Genomic DNA, 19,544 nt, shown 5'->3' on the forward strand with positions numbered 1-19,544 from the left:
TGAGTAAATCCTCATTCAAATAAGATGAATTTACTACATACCATTATTTGTATTAGAAATAGACAGAATGACACATTAGTGTACAATATCGGGTGCCCATGGTAAATTACATTTGTATACTTTGCACATGCATATTAAACATTATTACAAGCTCATCTTTTTGCCTCTTTTTTGTTTTGAAACTGAGAAAACTACAGAAGCTTTAATTGAACATCTCTTATAGATAAAACTTCCTAGATAAAAGTATCTGGATATTAATAGCAGATGTTTACGGTGTTCTTTACCAATCTTCACAGTAAAATCCAGTTTTTGTGCCATATGTCATATTTGCTAATTTGCGATATAAAGACCCAGCTGGATGAGCCGTTCCAGCTCAAGATCTGAAAGGTTCTGGTTTTTGATGTGGTGTCCACATCTGTTTTGCCAATATGGATCTACATATCAAGATGTTCTCTTCTCTCCCTTTACATTCCCCCCCTCTCTTCCCCTCTCTCTCTCTCTCTCTCTCTCTCTCTCTCTCTCTCTCTCTCTCTCCCTCTCTCCCCCTCCTTCTCTCTCTCTCTCTCTCTCTCTCTCTCTCTTTCTCTCTCTCTTTCTCTCTCTCTCTCTCTCTCTCTCTCTCTCTCTCTCTCTCTCTGTCCCTCTCTCATCACAGTATTTCCATGCAAAACGAACCTCCGTTTGTCATGGGGTTCCAGGGTGAAAGGACCAATGAACTATAATTGAATTTCTGCCAAGATGATTGAACCATTAACCTCTTTTGACAAATGACTGCAGCGGTCGATACTGAAAGCCAGAGTTTGTGGTTGAGTGTAATGTCAATGCCCCTGTACACATCAATATCATGTATTACATTTTTTCCATGTTTTTTTTATTTATTCATAATCATCACTAGAGGACAATCACAATAACCCTAACCCCACCCCCTCCCCCGCCTCTTTAAAAACAACTAAATTAACTGGAGCAAGCATTACAAAATCCATCCTAAGAAGAAAAACAACCGCAAAAAAAAGGGAAACTGAGAGACTTACAAGACATCCAGGTCAAATCCATCCTTCCCTCTAGACTAAACTATCCATGAGATCTGACATATCTCAAAAATATATGTATGTACACACTCTGCTGTATTGTAATGTACAAAATGCGTCAACACTTTAGGAATCACCTGTAGACATGCAAAACACCTTACTCAAGCCCTACTTTAAGAGACATTTTGGTGTTTGTGACCACTTCCGACATACAGGACTTATAACTTATGTATGACCTGACATTACAACAGACCTAAACCGTCTTAGAGACACTGCGATATCTTGTGCCTCAAAGACCTGAGTCGATACAGGTTAGCGCGATGCTGCAGATAGCTGCTGATGTCATGGTGTACTCTTCTGTGGAACTTTATAAGGCATGGCACATGTCTACGTAAGACCCCTGTACAATAAAACATGATCGAGGATGGATATTTTTCTTGAAAGCGATGATTAGACAGGATTGGACGGGAATTGCACTTTTTCGTGGATGTCATGGTGCGGCCTGTGTCCTGAAGAGGAAGAGAGGAGCATTCACTTGTGCCACGACCAGAGGGGTAAGGTGAACAGAAAGAGGGGTGAGGTCAGTCAGGGTACATCTGTGTGTGTCTCTCTTCCTGGTGCCTGGCACGACAGGAGACTAAGGTGGTAACAGGCGTGAAGCTGAGAGGGAGAGGAGGACCATGCAGTCCTAGGTGGAGGTGAAAGCCTAACAACCTCGCTGTGAAAGCAGCAGGCCTGTGTGCTTCGCGGAGAGAGGGATCACCTCAAAGTTCAAGACGCATTTTTTAGATGCGAGAGTTCCAACCACAGTCCCGGCAAGGTGTACGTCAGCTGTCCAACATGGGAGTGCACACACACACAAACACACCCACACACGCGTACAAATAAACTCACGCACATACATGCATACACACATGCACATACACACGCAGGTACTCCCAAACAGACAGACACAGGCAAACGTCAAAGTTTCAAACTCAAACAAACCGCTCTTCCGCCAACTTTCACACACACACACACACACACACACACACACACACACACACACACACACACACGCGTCACAAAGCATCAATATCAGCTGTTCTCACTGTCTCTGTATCAATACTTGGTCCAGGCGGCAAAAGCCTCGAGGTCTCCCAGGGTTTCCAGTATGGAGAGTCCTGCTGAAGGTGTGCTACTCCTCTTCCTCCTCCTCCTCCTCCTCCTCAGGCAGGAACTCCTCCTGCAGACAGACCCTGTAGAAGCTGGTGAGGGTGGCGGACAGGTGCTGTCGACTCCTCTGAGACAGGAAATGGCCCTCGTCTGGATACATCTGGGAAGCACAAACACAAACACGTGCTCCAATCACACCAGGATCGTAAGGAAAAACTTGCATTCGACGTGTGATTCGTTTACGGAAGCCGATACTTTCATTCAAAAGGCGTGACAAATTTAGGATAGAAATTAAAATGTTCACCAGTATTACATAGTATATATTGTATCTAACCTAGTACATATGCCTGACCTGTTATAAACAGTACCTACTGTTATACTGTGATTACCATACACAACATCCTGTATCCAACGTGTCGACAACAGAACAGAACACAACGTGCATTTACAGTCTTCATAGTGTGGGTGTGCCTAATTCAGTGCAGATCCGCTCACTGTGGTTAGTGTCTACGGTGTCTCTTCATACCTGCATCGAGTAGTTTGCTCCAACTTTCACAAGGTTCTTGATGAGCTCTGCAGTATGCTGGAAGTGAACGTTGGCTGGAAGGGAAATGAAATGTGTCAGCAGATTTCTGCTTGAACTGTGAAGCAGAATCGTAGGATGACAGGAAACATGACAGGTGGGGACAACAATGCTTTAACTTGAGCCATGTTTGGAATATTCCAGTAAATACCTCTGCAATTGTCAAAAAAAGTCAAATTGGCCTACTTAAACTTGGCAGCACATTTGTTTTTTGGAGTTGTGGCTCTTCCCCCCCCCCCCCCCCCCTTCATATATCCCTCATGAAAACAAGGTCAACACCTGAGACAAGACCTTGGTTTACCTTTGATCAACTGAAGGATTTTATGTTCTCTTTTCCTTACCATCTGCAGTGCCGTGGACCAGCATTAGGGTCTGTTCTCTAAGAGACTGCACGTTCTGCAAAACACTGGAGAACTGGAGAACACAGGAGAACAACACAGACAGGGGTTGGAGTTACAGAGACAGATATGATCAAGTACACATGATCAAGTACTGGATTAGTTTCAGTCGATGTTTCTCTCATCATCAGTACATTTCACAGAACATTCTATCCATGCAGTACTAAAGTGGTATCCCTGCAAACGTTGCACTAGTTTAGTCCCCAAAGACGTTTTCGGTGTTTCAGTTTTTCTCCAACTGCTTCTTGTGGCGGTGCCGCTAGCTTGACATAGCTGCACGTCTCCTGCGAGGGGAAAGTTTGAGGGTGGCAGACATCCCCTTAAAGCAGCTCGTGTCTGTGGCATGTGATCTAACACGCTAATGCACCACCTTTACCATGGAGATGAGAGAGTCTCGGCAGTGGAAAGCGTAAAAAAAAAAAAACGGGAAGGGGTGAAAACAAGAGTTTTGAACCGGTGACTTTGATGGCGGTGACACTCTGTAACTGCGGGGGCTTAACCGCTGGCGTGTCGGGGATGTTACGGAGATACACTTTCAAAGACCTGAACGACATCGACGGCAAACAAGCGTGGGGAGGAAGTAAACAAACGCACCTGATATCTGCTGTCGTCCCGTAATGGCATGCCGAGGTAGCGCTCGGAAAACGCTGAAGCTGCAGACAATGGGAACAGGTACATTTCTAAAAACGACTGGTGGAAGACGGTGCTTCAGATGCAGCTAAGTGGCACTTGAGCGGGTAGGATGTTCAGTGTGGTTTCTGTCATGCTGAATCCAAGCTGAATGCTTTCAGAGAGTAGGAAAGGAACTGGTGCCTCATGATATCAAAGATGGCAAACAACACACAGTTTCTGATACCTTTCCCCAGGCCAGAATATGAATAATATGAATAACTTCATAACCTCTGTGTTTGGGTAGAACTAAAGTCTCCCTTAAATACATTGTAACATTAAATTTGGCATCTTTGAAAGCAACAGAACATCAGCATTGACATAAAAAATAAATAATCTCCAATACTGTTCTTATCTATGCTCATGAACATTATACACAGTCTTTGACAACGTTAAATGGGCTAACATGTTATGAATCTACAGAAACTATCAACAACCTTTTGATTACTGTGGCACATCAGATTTGAGCTGACATCAGACCTCTCAGACGGAGTGGAACTCACCGTAGAGTTTCCAATCTGTGACTGGTGACATAGCAACTGCACATTTAAAAAGCTTATCAGTGGCTTTAAGCATCATTAGTGTAATATAGCCTCCATAACCCTGTGAAACAAAAAAGATTGACATTACATACAATACCACTAAATACATAAATGTGCTTCTTTTTATATTCCAGAAGATGAAGAATGCAAAGTCAAAATTGAAATGATGCAATAATAAACAACTTGTTGTCTACAATAGCAAAGTATCGTGTCTTTCAGCAGTTAAAAAATTGCTCTGTGAGCTTTTAATGGTTTGGGCAATATCATCTTACCCTTCCAAAAACTGCTATCCGTGTCCGATCAATATAAGGGAACTTCATCATGTATCTGAAATGAAAAACGTGGAATTACAACACATCACTCCCAAGGAAAACTTAGCAGTGAATCCATTCTTTTTGAAAACAACTATTTATTTCTAAATGAGCAGCATGAGTCATGCTAATACAAAATCCTGAAGAAATGAGTAAGTGTTCGAGTTTTGTGGAAAAATAAGTAATTTCAAGAAATCGGGTACAGTATGCAAATGTGAAAATAAGATAAGGTGCTTCAAAGAGTTCCTGGATGCTGTACAGGTCAGGGGCAGAACAGAAGGTGTTTCTCCGTAGTTCTACGTACTCGACAGCTGCGATCTGGTCCTGAACCTCCACGGTCCCCAGACGTTGGTGGACCTCATGCAGGATCCTCTGGCCCAGGAAGCCGCTGCCCCGGCCGTCCAGTCGAGCCACGATCACGCTGTCAGAGCTGACCAGCACCGAGTCCCAGTCCAGCTGGTAGCGCTCACTCACTGCCTGGCCACCTGGGGAGCCGTCACTGGCAGAGCACACAACCACACGCTCAGAAGAAGAACTTGGAACGCCATATCCTTCCTACCATGATATGCTGTGAGCATAGACATAATAAAGAGTTGAACCGCATCGACCGCTACTGCCTACTGGCGCTGACGAGCCGTGGGGCCGCCATCTTGGAAAGGTCAACCGCTCCATTCAGTGTAATCTGTTTGGCTGGGGCAATGAGCTGTCAGTGCATTTAATTAATCATACCAAACTGAATACCGAACTGATTTTCACGCGGTTTGCTTTGCTGCAAAGGTCATACATGTAGCTATGATACAGGACATGGTTATTCTTTGCACAAAATAAAACCAATAGTATGGTAATGTTCCTGAGCCCTGTTTTCGCGATTGTTCGCCGTTTGAGCAGAAATATGCTGCCTTAGTGCTGGCATCTTGTTTATTCTGATGCTAAGCAACTAGGAACTTGCCCTTTCCAAGATGGCGGCTGCATTTCTCGCGCCCAGCAGCCAATGCGGCGTCTACTCTTTATTATGTCTATGGCTGTGAGTACATAGAAGATGCAGGCTAGAGATGAGTTCACTATGAACACAAGACACCAGAAAGGGTTTCCTACACTATCAAAAGCAGGCCATAGTGACGTGAATCGGAGAAGTCCGGTGGGTAAGAGATCTTCAGAGGCAGGTCTGGGGACACAGAAGAGAAGTTACTAACAATGTTTACCAAGACTAGGCAAACAGACCGACATTTGCCAAAATTGTCCGTCTCACCAAAATGTTCCATCTGAACTGCTGTAAATTCAGTTTGATGAATCCGTTTGTGCTTCAAAGCAGCTTTGAGCAAAGAATTGTTCTCAAGGACGTAGTAATCTGTGGGAAGAAATATTTTATTAATGTCCAAAGTCTGTAACTCACACAGTACACACCACAAACTGCAAACATTATTTTATCCCTGATGAATGAAATAGAACCCAAACTCAGGCCCCATACAAAACTTAACATATTAAACTTCTAATTTGTATACATTTATGCAACAGTATTTTTCCAGAACTGAATATCAACTCAGTGTTGGAGCAGCAGCTTGAAGCAACACTTCACCATCTCCAGAAGGTTCCAGTATTACCACGTCTGTGACTCTGAGTCAACTGAGAGACCAAGGCCTCTGACCAGTTTTTCTGTCAATCAATCCTCAATCAGTTACTTCGAACAAAAGAATCACAGTTGCGCAGAAAGGTTCTCTCTCTTACAGGAAAACCCCCCATAGCAGCAGCTGCTTGTGAGTGCTGGTTTGAAAAAGCCTCCCTGCTATTTTCTCCAAATACGCTAAACAATGAATCCCTGATGAGTCCTTCGTTTCAGCCATCTGAGAGGAAACTAAATGGAATGGAATTCATCCAGCATTTTTAATAGAAAACCCCAAATCAATAGGTGTCTCATTAGGAAACCACCAGTGTCGTCAAGCTCCCAGCTGTGGATGGTGGGCCTAACCAAATAACCTCGGGCAAATCGTCTTTTTTCAGCACAGCTGTTGACTCTCTGGACAAACCACTGATAGATCCAGACACGAAGAGCACAAAGAAAAATAAAAATAATTAACGCAAACACGGAGGTTGAGGTTCACGTCAATACTTCAAATACTTAACAAGGGAAGATGAAAGCCGACGGCCTAGCAGAGCCTAACATTTTAATCAATTTTTGACGTTGATGCCCAGTGGTTGGTTTTCCTTTAACCCTGGTTGGGTCTGGCAGAATGCCTGTGTTCTGAGATAACTTGCTATTTCTTTTATGCAGTTCATGACATACCCACTAGTCTAGAGGGATTAAAGTGCGTTCTTACTGGCGTTGTTGAGGCTGTGCAAGATCACAGTAGGGGCTCCAGGACCTGAAAGAAAATAAGAACTGAATGATATTTTCAAGCTCATCAAACATCATCCTGTAATCTTCTGAATGGCTTCAGACTCATGAGTGAATTCACAAATAAGGGTTTCGCACCATCGCCTCAGCCTGGAGGTTCAGAGGCTTTACAGCCAAGCAGCAATACATCAAGTTAATGACTGCAGAGTCCCACCATGGCACTGTGCGTTAGGATGGAGCAGTGCCAGGCACACCATCCCCACGAATTACTGATGTCAAAGTTCCCCTTCTTTACCTATTACAGTCAGCGGTTAAAGGTCATTTAGACTGCATCTACTAACCTGGGCCTGTCAAATTAAGTCAATTCTATTCAGCTCCTGCTCTGAGACAACCAATTGGAGGTTAATAAGACCTGACGGTCTCTGTTCGACAGCCCGACACTCGACAAACAACCCCACCAACATCCACCGCCAGCTCACTCACTGAGGCCTCCAGGCTGAATGAAGCGTGCTTAGGTGATAGTGATTTAACCATCCCACCGTTAGCAGAGAATGTAAACACGTGAGATCCGGCCCTGATCCACCATGTGGAAGCTTGGTTCCTGTCACACTCCTAAAGCTCTTTTTATCACTCCATCCGTAGCCCTTTCAGTCATTAGCAAGATAACATGCTACGATTCACACTATTGCAGATAAAACTCTCAAACGACTCTCCGCCGCAGAGAAGGGGTTGTTCAACAGGAGACGGTTTCAGTCCCTGTCTGCTTCTTGACAACAGTAACAGTATCAGATGTGTAGAAAGTAGGAAATTAATTAGCTTTACTATGCTTGATGAGGAGAGCACTTGTCGTGAGCATGTTAGTCTACTAATATCTCTGCCTTCTCGAGATGGTGGACCACTGGCATTGTTTTCATTATCCATTAACAACCCATTAACAGAGGAGCGCATTAATATAAAGGGCCAAACACAAATGGAGACCCCCAATAAACACACATCTGGTTAAAACTAATTGAAACAATAAACCACAGAAGAGGCTATGTCTTATTTTTAATAAGCTATGCCTGACCTAATAACATCATCTGAAACAATTAAACAAAATAGGAGCACTAATTGTTTGAAATTTCTGCTAGCTGTTGGGATGATGAGTTGAGCACTCTGAGAGCTGGGTGATCATGGATTATTGCACGTGGACCCCCTGTCAGATATGACTGTGGCCTGAGGGGGCAATGAAACAAAATGGTTGACTAAACTGGGACAACATCATCTCAGCTTAAATTTAATCACCCATCCATCAAATCTGGGTGTCAGTTTACGTTTATTTTAATATCAGCCTGTCTTCATTTACATCATAGCAATGGTTGGGTATTCTACAAAATGCTTGAAGTTCATAGAACTAGTTTTCTTTTTTTTTTTTTGGGGGGGGGGGGGGGGGGTATAATGACAGCAATTCCAGATTGAATTAACACATGCCCAAGAAAACATAATTCCAAATGTTGTGATGTTTACTTGCGACTGGGAGAGTGATGTAAGAAATCTGATGGCTGCCACTTGTGTAACCTAGCAACAGGGTCTGACCTACACACCAGTCGGTGGGTCAGGGTCTGCTGACGACAGGGAGAGCATGCTAACATAGCCAGCGCTAAACTAACCATCCTTCCCTACCACGCTCACTAAACAGACACTCGTGCAGGGCTGAACTGTGTATGTAGTATGGAGGGGGGGAGGGGGGGGGGGGGTAGGGTACAGTTCAGTAGTTTGACATGATAAGCAAGAATAATGAATGTTTTTTCTTTTTTTTTTTACTGTATGACACAAAAATGATGGTATCGATTCTGATCTTACTCATAATTAACACTGTCTTTTGTGCCATTTGTTTTTTTTTGACCGGATCAAGAATGAAGTAGAGAAACACGGTGTCCCAGTTGATGCTTCGCCACCGTACCTTTACAGTGCAGAAGGATGTGCTGATTACTGGGGCTGGTCTCAGCAGCAAAGAACAGACAGTGAGCCTTATTTAGCTCACACGTCAGGCAGCGTCTGGGGAACAGACCCACCGTCTTCACGCTGGGAGGAGAGGGAGAGGAGACAAGAGAGAGGAGACAGGAGAGACCAGTCAGCCTTTAGTGTCCTCAGCAGACGTCCTGGGATCTGAGGGGGACCTGCTCTCCAGCCCTACTCAGCAGCCTTTGTCAAACAAAGAATAGCACTGCTGACGTTTTACTTTTCAATTTCTTTTTAATATTCCAAAGTTTTGCTGAGAATACGAGTATATTGGATTTAAAGTACTGGTTTCAGATTATCATGTTAGATATTGCAATAATTTGATTATTGATAATATAGCTTGAAAGTCATCTAGATTTTTGTAGAGACATTACTGCCTATGTACAGTATTACAGTTTATTTCTATAAATATTATTGTTGTTACGTTATACAGTGTAGGGCTATTTCATCTACAGGACATGGGAATAGTGGATTATAAACATACTAGGTTATAACCTAGGTAGCTGTCTTGAAGGACAAACAGGAAGAAGATATCAAATCTGTCACCTGAACAGCTGTCGTCTCCGTGGTGATCCCTCAGTGCTGAGGAAGTATCTGATGAGAACAACAGGAGGTTCAGTCACAGTCTCAGGACCCACATCAGTAACAGTCTCAGGACCCACATCAGTCACAGTCTCAGGACCCACATCAGTAACAGTCTCAGGACCCACATCAGTCACAGTCTCAGGACCCACATCAGTAACAGTCTTAGGACCCACATCAGTAACAGTCTTAGGACCCACATCAGTAACAGTTTCAGGACCCACATTTCTCTCCAGACCAGAGTCTGAGAGACTCAAACTCATCAGGCGTCCTGGTTTTTATGTCTGAACCCAACCCAAGCTCCAGCTTAAACAAAGACATGATTTTCCAATTGAAATTCATGATATGCACTGAAAAAGTATTCTTCTTGTAGTGCGTACATTTGATTTGAAACTGGTTGCAGAACCATATCAGTGTTTCAGAAGCGATACTCACATGTTCTCGTTGGTCTCGTCGTATGCCAGGATCTTCGTCACCTCCCAGTTTCCTGATGTCAGATGGCGAACTTCATTTTGATCTGCTCTGAACTGGACAAGATTATTTTTTTTTACATAAAGTTAGCCATTTTGAAATTATAATTAAAATCACCATCTATGTCCCTATGGAAATAGAGGTCCACCACACTTTCCCCCGTAGCCATGGCAACTGAATGTCCCCTAAATGAACCGTAACAATGGAGATGTCACCTCTAACCTGGATGAGCCCATAACCAGGGTGGTTTTTATCCTGTACAGACGTTTCTATCAGAGCCCCCCCCCCCCCCCCTCTTTTGCCCTGAGCCAGTAATGAGCTGCACTGTACCTGAGTGGTGAACATGGCAATATGATGGAACTCCCCACGGCCTCCTTGCTTGACAGGAACCGTCATGAAGAATCTGTTGCCGTCCTTGGAAAACACCGGTTCCTGGTTCTAAAGGAACCAAACACAATACCATCAGCTCCTGTGAGATTACAGCACCTGAAAATATGAATAGAAAACCGACTAAAGCAGGCAATTGTGGAAGTACATTGAGATTCAGGCAGCGGAGTGAAACTTACAGTGTGTGGCTGTGAATAACTTGAAGGCAGAAAGAAAGGGAGAGGCCTAAAGATGCTTTACCTGCTTCGAAAGCCAGACCTCGGAGGTTTCTTCATGCCTCTGAAATAGAACATTCGAAACGTTACGAATGAACATTTCCCGACTCGATTCATTTAAACCGGAGCCAGAACTAAACGGATGTTATCGCTCAGACAAAATGTACTGCTGCGCCAAAACAAACACATCAAAAGTACTCCAAACTCCTCGCTCCTGTACTTCAGAATTGTCATTATGAGAGCCATTCACAGTCCTTTTACTCTCATTTAAAACTCATCACAGTAAAAAGACCAAAGGCTTGGCAGACATACTGAGTCGAAGCCCATGCCTGGGGCTTCTTGGCTGCCAACCGTGTTTGTTTGTGCTCTAGTCATCTGTGGTAGCTGACCCTGGAACAGTGCAGCTGGACGCTGTCCCAAATATCCCCACACTGTCTCCACGAGGGAGAGGTCTGTTATTTCCTGCACGGCCACAGACACAGCTAGGAGCGTGGCATGATCACACGGTGAATCTCACCAATGGCACACACCGCACCACCGCACAGCAGTATCGAGATCAGTATTAAAACATATACAGTGAAACGATTATAATGGATTCCGCATTGTTGTTTTTTATAAAACAGAAAGAAAGACAATGGTCTTACAACTTTTCCCATTCTGCACACACAGAAAATAAACCAAGGCTTCCATTTAAACCATCTGACAATACCACAAAAAAATATTGAAATGAGAGGCAGCTGAATACATTTAGTCATTTATTTTAGCAGACGCTCTTCTCCAGAGAATACAAGCGAAGCTTTGACACCTCAGCTAAGAGGAATGACAACCATCACAAAAGCAACACCAATGCTTTTCTCCCTACTGTGAAAGCAGCGCATGTCACACTGACTCAGTTCCTTTCTGTTGTGGTTGGGCAGGTGAAGGCAGCAGTGAGGCAGCAGTGAGGCAGCTCGTGGACGAGGCAGGGCCGTGACATGCTCACCCTGACACAGGCTCCTGTGGTCGTGTCACACACGGTCAGGATGGAGATGTTCTGGGCGCGGTTCAGCCACCTGACTGCTGTCTTGGTTTTGCTGATCCAGGTAACCATGGTCACGTAGTGTTCCCTGTCAACGAGAAAACCGCATAATCAGACAGCGTTTCCCCTCCTGGGTCGTGTTGCAGATCATGGAGCAGCTACTGTATAAGCACTTTTATGCACATCTCCAAAAACAGTTGCTCGGTTGCGTCCAATGTGAGGATGATTCTCCCGAATGTCTACACTACCATGCCCTGAGGCTTTCCCCTGCTGCGATTGATGATGAAACTATGTTGTGAGAGGAGTCATAAATTGAACAATCATGGTTACCTGCCATGGTTTGTCTGTCTGTGTTTGTGTATCAAGCTGTTAGCAGGCGTGACGCCGTCAGGTGGCTGGGCAGCTCTGCGTCTCACCTCAGTTTCAGGCTGTCCGGGGGGGTGAGCTCCTGTGTGTGTGTGGGTCCGTATAGGTTCACCACCAGCAGCTTCACAGTGGGGTTGGGAGATCCAGCCTGTGTGCACAGCCCGTGTGTTAGAGCCGATTCAAACAAACGTAAACACTGGATTATTTCTACTTGCGGTGTCCGTGATCGGGTATTTCATCGTAGAATCATTTATGAATGACCCCATGGCTTTTACGTCCATCCGATACCCATGTGAGCGTCTGTTTATTATTCACTGAGACATAACAGGTCTGAGTTAGGACGGTCTAAACACGAGTAGGAAAACCTGCCTGTCCACATGCTGTAGCTGTATGCTGTAGCTGTCCACATGCTGTAGCTGTATGCTGTAGCTGTATGCTGTAGCTGTATGCTGTAGCTGTATGCTGTAGCTGTCCACATGCTGTAGCTGTATGCTGTAGCTGTATGCTGTAGCTGTCCACATGCTGCAGCTTTCCACACCCTCGGTGTGCAGCGACGTGTCCAGTTTAACCTTGGACAGCACACACACTGAGCCCCAAGGCTGTTGGGCCGGGCGGACGTACAACAGCACAACAGATTACTCATGTAGCCGCTGTTTGGTAATTAGCGTAATTGAGCATGGTGAGGGGTGTTTGGTGTAGGGAGGAGGACAGCTGGTGGGGAGGTACGCTCTGGCCCGGTTTCTCCGGGCCGTCTCAAGTCGTGTCTGTTTTAATGACTCCCACCCTGAGAGAGGGTAGACCCTGGGGTGGTTAGAGCGGTACCAGTGATGTTCACGGTAATCTGGTGATTAGACACAGAATTTATAGAATGGCTGTAGTTGTGTGTGCTTTTTTTAAACGGAGTAAGGCTGGGGCCAGTCTAGCAATCATGGCCAGGGGGATCCGTACAGGGCTGGACAACTCATGGCAAAAGGTGCAAATCTCTCTGGTACTGTGCGAAACATTTGCCCAAACAGCTGAGAATTACCCAAAAGATTGCCGTTAGTACTTCAGGACTGTTGTGGTTGATTTAGACATCTATTTTAGTCCAGTCTCTTATATTGGCTTACCTTAGGGTAGGGGTACTGCCTCCCCTTGGGGTACATGGTGCCGGTGAAGCGAGGCAGGGCCATGTTGGGTACCAGCGTGTCGTTGAGGACCAGGAAAGCCAGCCTCTCTCCATCAGGAGACCACCAATGGGCCACATGTGTCTGGAGAATCTCCTCTGAGGAGAGAGGGGCGCGGGCAGAACCGTTAGGCTTCACGTGGGAGTGTTCTGGACGGGCCCTCTGCAAGAACCTCAACCTCTATTATTTGGTGAACGGCCGGTACAGTACAAGATATGAATTGGAGCACATGTACTCACAAGTACTCTGTGCCTTTTCTCTCCGTAAATAGCTGAACTATTGTGACTGCTCCTTCATTATTTTCGAGTGTGCTCCACTGTTTTTGTCTGTTACAGGCAACAAACCCCTTTTGACTTAATTTGGGGGTATTAAGACAAGAAGTGTCTTAGAAGTGACGTCAGGCTTCAAAATACTTTACGAAAGAGAGAGGGAGTGAGTATGTAAGGAAGATAAATAACGAGAATGACAGGCACACTAGGACACATGTAAAGCTGCATTAATTAGCGTTATCAGACATCTAAGCATCCAGAATGGAAACAGAACACATGAATGTATAAAAACAACATAATACAGTTTCCACTTATTGTGGTTGTTTTAAGAAACCATTTTATAATCTCATTATTGGACTCTCATTTGTGAGTGTGTAGCGGGCTGTTATCTGAAATTTCATGAGCTTTTCACGATCCAAATCTGTCACTCGGATGACACTCCTATTTAATCATTATTTGGGATAAACTTGTTTTTGTGAATTCATTATTTTAGTAATGTACTACCTGTGTTGCTGTAGGGAAATTGAAACATTTAACACAATGGGAGATTTAACTGTTTCACTCGTGCAAAAGGAACATGAGCAACTGTGTAGCTTCCAAATTTGCTCTGCCTTCTCAATCACAAAAATGGATATTACATATTGTAGATAAAAAGTCATCAGTGCCAGATACACGTAGGATAGATAAACATTGGTTTCATAGCTGCATTATCCATAAGAACTGGGTATCAATTGTTGGTCAAAATCAAAGTCAGCCCATAATGTAAAAATAATACGAACATTCATAATATGTCATCCAATGAACACCACAAGGTGTTTAATGACTGATATGATGTCGTACGAACATGACCCACCCTCGTACAGCCAGTCAGCAACACCGTTGAAGATCACCCCTTCTTTCCCCGAGGAGGTCAGCCGTAAGGAGTTACTCTTGACGTCTGTTTGGTAGTAGATGTTGTTTTCAAACACGTAGATCTGGGGGTAGAAACACACTCAGTAATCCTTGATGTTGTCCTTGGCTCATCGTGGTACAGTTTGTTCTAAAACTGACTGGCTCAAAAACTGTTGTTATCCTTGACAAATGTTTATCCAGAGAACCTCTTGAGTCACTCTGGCACATTTTCACTACATTTTGCACTCAAGATAAAAATATACAAGCAGATTTCAGATCTCATTAACTGGGCCAGTCTACCACAGTTACACAAACAAATTAGATGTATAATTTATTCATTTTGCAGACCGTATTATCAGAAGCGAGTTATCCTATATTTCTATAGATCCTATAGAAAATACAGAAGAATTATCAAGGATCAGAAGTGCGAAGTTCTAACAAATCCAACAATCTGTATTTATCAGACACACCAGATAACCACATCTCTACAACTACAGTGCAACAATAACCATTGCATGGGATCCATGGGCATATCTAGCCCTATTTTGGGGGGCTGGAGCCCCCCCAAAAGTTTCATTAGCCCCCCACCCCCCCCCTAAAAAAAGAAAAAAAATATATATATATATATATATATATAAAACATGCCCCCAGACCCCCTAGTTCTGCTGGGTCACAGGAAAAATTATAGGTTTTATCTAGGGGCTTAGCCCCCCCAAAAGTGGGAACCTACCTAGATTCGCCCCTGATGGGATCTGAACATTGTTACTCCAGATTCCGATGGTACATGTTTATTTCCCAGAATCAATATTCAATCAATTTATCCAAATAGCCGGCTAACCTTACTTAAAACTCTGTTATTTAGCTCTTAGTCATATGACTGCTTCCATTTGTTTGATTTGTGCATACAGTACCATCATTTGCATCTAAATGTATTCAACGGAACCTGCAAAGTAGGCCTACTCTTTGCTGGAGGGGAGAGATATGGAGCAGTCTTAAATAACACCAGTTTTACAGTAAAATGCATTACGGCTGACTTTTTAAACAACATTGACAGAAATGTCAATATATGCCAACAGGTCGAATAATAATAGAGGCAGCTGAAAATAGTCCATCTCCTCTTTCCAAATACTAAATCCCATGAAAGTCAAGGCCGGATTAACAATTTTCTGTGCCCTGGCCAACAACCACGCGGCCAAACAATCGCAGAGTCGGTATCATCAAGATATAGCCTACCCTTAATCGGCAACCCCTATTACAAGTCACGTGACTCTCACTCGCAGTGTCTGCGGCGTGCAGCTGGCAAACTGCAATCGGCATTTGTGCAGCTACTAGACAAACACTGTTTTTGACGTGATTTAACATAATATTTTGATCGAACGAGTTGCAATAAAGTGCTCACATTAAGGAAAGTAAGGACTGCGTTCATAACGTCATACAACATTTTAGTTAACGTTGTCCAGGGCCCCTTAGATTTGTCATGTGCCCCTGGGCAAGTGCCCAGTTGCCTTAAAGAGGGTTTTCACCGACATCACGTTCCGGGCGGTAACCCGGATGCGCGGCCATTGTGGAGGCACTCGATGGAAAACAACAATGGAGTGTTGTGCGCTTTGGATACTTTAAGTGAATGTAGCCATGTCTAAACAACCGAAAAGGTCATCAAAACACGTCCAAGATACAAAGGCAAATAGGGAAGGACTTGGACCACAAGGCGCGATATTTCGAGAAATTATGATTTATTGGCGGTGCAGATCCCTACGAGTTAGCTCCCTCTTCTTAGATCCGTGACGACCCGGTAATTCTTCCTTCAGGTGCATATCCCGATTTAGTCAATTACCTGGTTTTCTCGCCGAGCCCATACACAACCTTATACACAGTAGTGAGATTGCAAGCACTGGCCGCTGTTGTCTGCCTTGACACACTGTTCGACCGGGAATGAGCTATCTACAGCGCGTAGCCCTCGGTCAACACCGAGGGTCGTAGGTATACCGAGTGAACTTGATCTGAGATAAAAACAAGCAGCATATTCGTTTCATCAGACGCACTCGTGGCTAATGATGCCATTGCATGCGATTGTGCCACTCTCAGTCTGGAAAGCCAACGCATCCGTCTACCTCGCCCCTCATCACTATAATGGCTTTCTAATGGAGGTGAGCTTGATTTAATGCCCACATTAACCGTGCTGAATGTTCCAAATGTAGACAAGAGGACACTAATATACTTTAGCTTGTTTGCTGTCAATAAGGTTACCCCATCTGTCTAAACAAATGAAAAAGGTCTGAGTGAATGCAACGATCATTTAATTATCGTTACCCCTTGAATATGAGTGGTACGGTTGCAGTGCGAAGGCGGTGGGGATTTCCGTTCCACTTCTAGCCCTGTCAGTCTACCCTGGTTCATTACAAACCTATTTTTGTCACACAGTAGGCATATACGGATGCGTAATCTGTGTAACTTGTGTTTAGAACACGTTTTCCATGAGTAGGCTATGATACAAAGTTTGTTCATGAATAGGCTACACATAATAAACAAAACGTTTGGATAGCCTATTTCATAATCAACTCAGCCAACCGATACCAACAGCCAACTGACAATGGACTGGGTCTTTTAACATAGCAATTCCTAACAGACTCTCTCCTACAATGTTTTTGATTGTCAGATAGAAAAAGAGGGGCTGGACTTAAAGACAATAGCCTACAACAGGGAGTATGAAAACTACAAATTCTGCCATTGTAAGATTTATGAAAAGCACAATGCAATTGTTGTGTATTTAATGGAAAGCATGATTTGCAACATAATCAAAACACATTCTAATTAAAAGTTCAGAGCGGACTCCTTGTGGGCATTAAATTGTAGAAGAATTAAATCTAACAAAGCAATTACAAGAGGAAGATGATAAGAATTGTCCCAAGGACTAAAAACAGGAGAAAAGAATAGTGTGGAAATGTAACAACCCTTTCTAAATTTTCTGATAATTGTTATTGAGCAATTAAGAGGTTATTTTTTTTATCATTTGTACATAAGGGCCCAAGGCAACCTTTATAAAAAGAGATTTCTTTACTCACTACTTTTTTTCTCACTACTTTTTTTTTGCGCTGGGGGGAAGTTACTTTTTCAGATAAGCATGTTTTTTATGCAACTACAACAAAAAAAAGTCAACGTATTTTCCTGTCAGTCAGTTGAATCCCTCTTCCCAGCTTGCAAGCGCAAGCGAAAACAGTTTGCAGGTCGTCAGTGCGTGTGACCAGTTTTAGCGCTTGGGTCGTGGCGATGGTGACAGGAGTGAGTAATGCTGTATGGACTCACCAGCTGCTGGCCCTGGACGCCCCAGGCAGCGTACTGCAGGATGGAGTTAAGCACCTCTGGAGGGTCCAGCTCCCACACCTCCCTGAGAAACAACAGAGACATCACCACACTGCCCTCTAGAGCACGGGAGGGCGCGTGTCAGACCTCCGGGGGACAGCACATTCACTCACAATCAATGAACCTCACAGAAGACATGCAACTGGAATTAATTCGATGCTCCTTTGTGTGCTGACTGTGTTTTCCAGGTGGTGGTCAAAAGGGGGATCTTCTTGAGTACGTGAACCCACTACGTTGTCTAGTGCCTACCTACCTCATTGTCTACCTGCCTGATGGCAAACAAGACAAACTCACCTGGTGTGAATGTTGTAGATGCTATAGGAGGCCATGTAGGAATGACGGTAAACCTAGAGCAAAAAACAGACACAAAAAAGCAATTAAGGTATGAAAGATTTAACGAGGGAGCCAGCTTTTGCTGATAAAACACCATAAAAGCGGAAGAAAAAAGCATGAAACAAAACGAGGCTGCTGGCTGTTTTCACAGAGAGACTCTGAGGACAATGCAATTTGCATGGGTGACAGCTGCAGGACCACACATTTTAATTCCCACTGAAAAACTGATCATGGAACCCCTCCGACTTCCTCTGAAAGCCTGGTGAAATGAAAGAGAAAGAGAGAGACAGAGGATGAGGGAGAGAGAGAGCTAGAGAGAGGATGAGATAGAGAGGATGAGAGAGAGAGATAGAGAGGATGAGAGAGAGAGGATGAGAGAGAGAGATAGAGAGAGGAGACAGAAACAGAGACAGAGAAAGGCATCAAAAAGCCCTTTTGACGATGGGGCGCGTATAAATCTGTCTGGATTCCCCAGGAGAAGATATGGCTGACATGATAATAGCATCCTGCCCGTGGATAGAGAGAAACAGACTCTGTTTCGCATTGTATCATCATAATGACATTGGTGCCCACAGCGCTGATGGAGACCTTGACAGATCCATGGAACACAATTATTTGGTGATATATATATATAAATATACGGGCTTAAAATCAGAGCACTGAGTGATAATGAGGTAATTCATTTTCCTGCCATTGGAATGATGCGATTGCAAGTATTGAGTAAGAACCTCTTCAGAAAAACCTGGTTTGATCGGCACAGGGTTTCAAGACAGTTCCACTCAGAGCAGGGGGAAGGGAAGAGAGTGATGGAGAAGGGAAAGAGAGAGAGAGGTCACCAGTGTTCAAAGACTACAGTTTGATATATCTGTTAGAGTAGAACGGGAGGGGGGGGGCAGGCATGAGGTGGTGCAGGATGGATGGGTGGAATTAAAAAGGGCTCCTTGAATTGGAGAGGACACGCGTTGGCAACGTGAATTATGCATGGAGGGAGGAGGAGGGAGAAAGCAGGCGAAGGAGGCGGTGCAGGGAGTGAGGGCCTGGACGCCAGCAGAGATTGATGAGCAATCAGAGCATTCGCCAAAAATAGTGTTGACAAGCCAAGATGAGTGATCTAGGAGAGGGAAGGAAGAGAGGGGAGGAGGCGAGGGAGAGAAGGGTGGAGGCGAGGGAGAGAAGGGAGGAGGGGAGGGAGAGAAGGGAGGAAGAGAAGGGAAGAAGAGATTTGAGAAGAGAGAAGGAAGGGGTTTGTCAGTTCCAAGGGTTTTGACAAATGTTCCAACGCCGCTTCCTTTGAACAACTGTAATTTAAACTCAAACACTTCTTGTCTATTTTTACTCACACCTTCTGGAAGAAAGAAGGTCCCATCTTACCTTAAAGTGATCTACTCCTGGGGTGGTTAAAACAGTGTCTGTAAAAGTGCAGCGGCCATTATTTTGTTTTTAACAACAGTACTACTGTAGTGTACT

General features: G+C 44.2%; 1 protein-coding gene across 1 annotated transcript in view; it reads right to left on the reverse strand.

Annotated features, from left to right (window-relative positions):
* Positions 1-2,108: 2,108 nt before the first annotated feature.
* dpp10 (dipeptidyl-peptidase 10 (non-functional)) overlaps positions 2,109-19,544 on the reverse strand; it is a 92,524-nt gene continuing 75,088 nt past the window's right edge. The window contains exons 6-26 of the mRNA XM_084688804.1: positions 18,039-18,091; positions 17,688-17,769; positions 14,347-14,467; positions 13,168-13,322; positions 12,109-12,206; positions 11,657-11,780; positions 10,700-10,738; positions 10,403-10,510; positions 10,037-10,128; positions 9,566-9,613; positions 8,961-9,082; positions 7,002-7,046; positions 5,936-6,034; positions 5,782-5,851; positions 4,991-5,185; positions 4,648-4,702; positions 4,337-4,436; positions 3,759-3,817; positions 3,108-3,180; positions 2,710-2,783; positions 2,109-2,343 (exon numbers count right to left, since the gene is read on the reverse strand). Of these exons, the coding sequence (XP_084544930.1) occupies positions 2,206-2,343; positions 2,710-2,783; positions 3,108-3,180; positions 3,759-3,817; positions 4,337-4,436; positions 4,648-4,702; positions 4,991-5,185; positions 5,782-5,851; positions 5,936-6,034; positions 7,002-7,046; positions 8,961-9,082; positions 9,566-9,613; positions 10,037-10,128; positions 10,403-10,510; positions 10,700-10,738; positions 11,657-11,780; positions 12,109-12,206; positions 13,168-13,322; positions 14,347-14,467; positions 17,688-17,769; positions 18,039-18,091 (1,950 nt within the window). The 3' untranslated portion in view covers positions 2,109-2,205. The remainder of the gene's footprint in view (positions 2,344-2,709; positions 2,784-3,107; positions 3,181-3,758; positions 3,818-4,336; positions 4,437-4,647; positions 4,703-4,990; positions 5,186-5,781; positions 5,852-5,935; positions 6,035-7,001; positions 7,047-8,960; positions 9,083-9,565; positions 9,614-10,036; positions 10,129-10,402; positions 10,511-10,699; positions 10,739-11,656; positions 11,781-12,108; positions 12,207-13,167; positions 13,323-14,346; positions 14,468-17,687; positions 17,770-18,038; positions 18,092-19,544) is intronic.

The sequence above is a fragment of the Hypomesus nipponensis genome, chromosome 23 (assembly GCF_054491055.1).
Source record: "Hypomesus nipponensis isolate SF chromosome 23, ASM5449105v1, whole genome shotgun sequence".
In the NCBI taxonomy this organism is placed as follows: Eukaryota; Metazoa; Chordata; class Actinopteri; order Osmeriformes; family Osmeridae; genus Hypomesus; species Hypomesus nipponensis.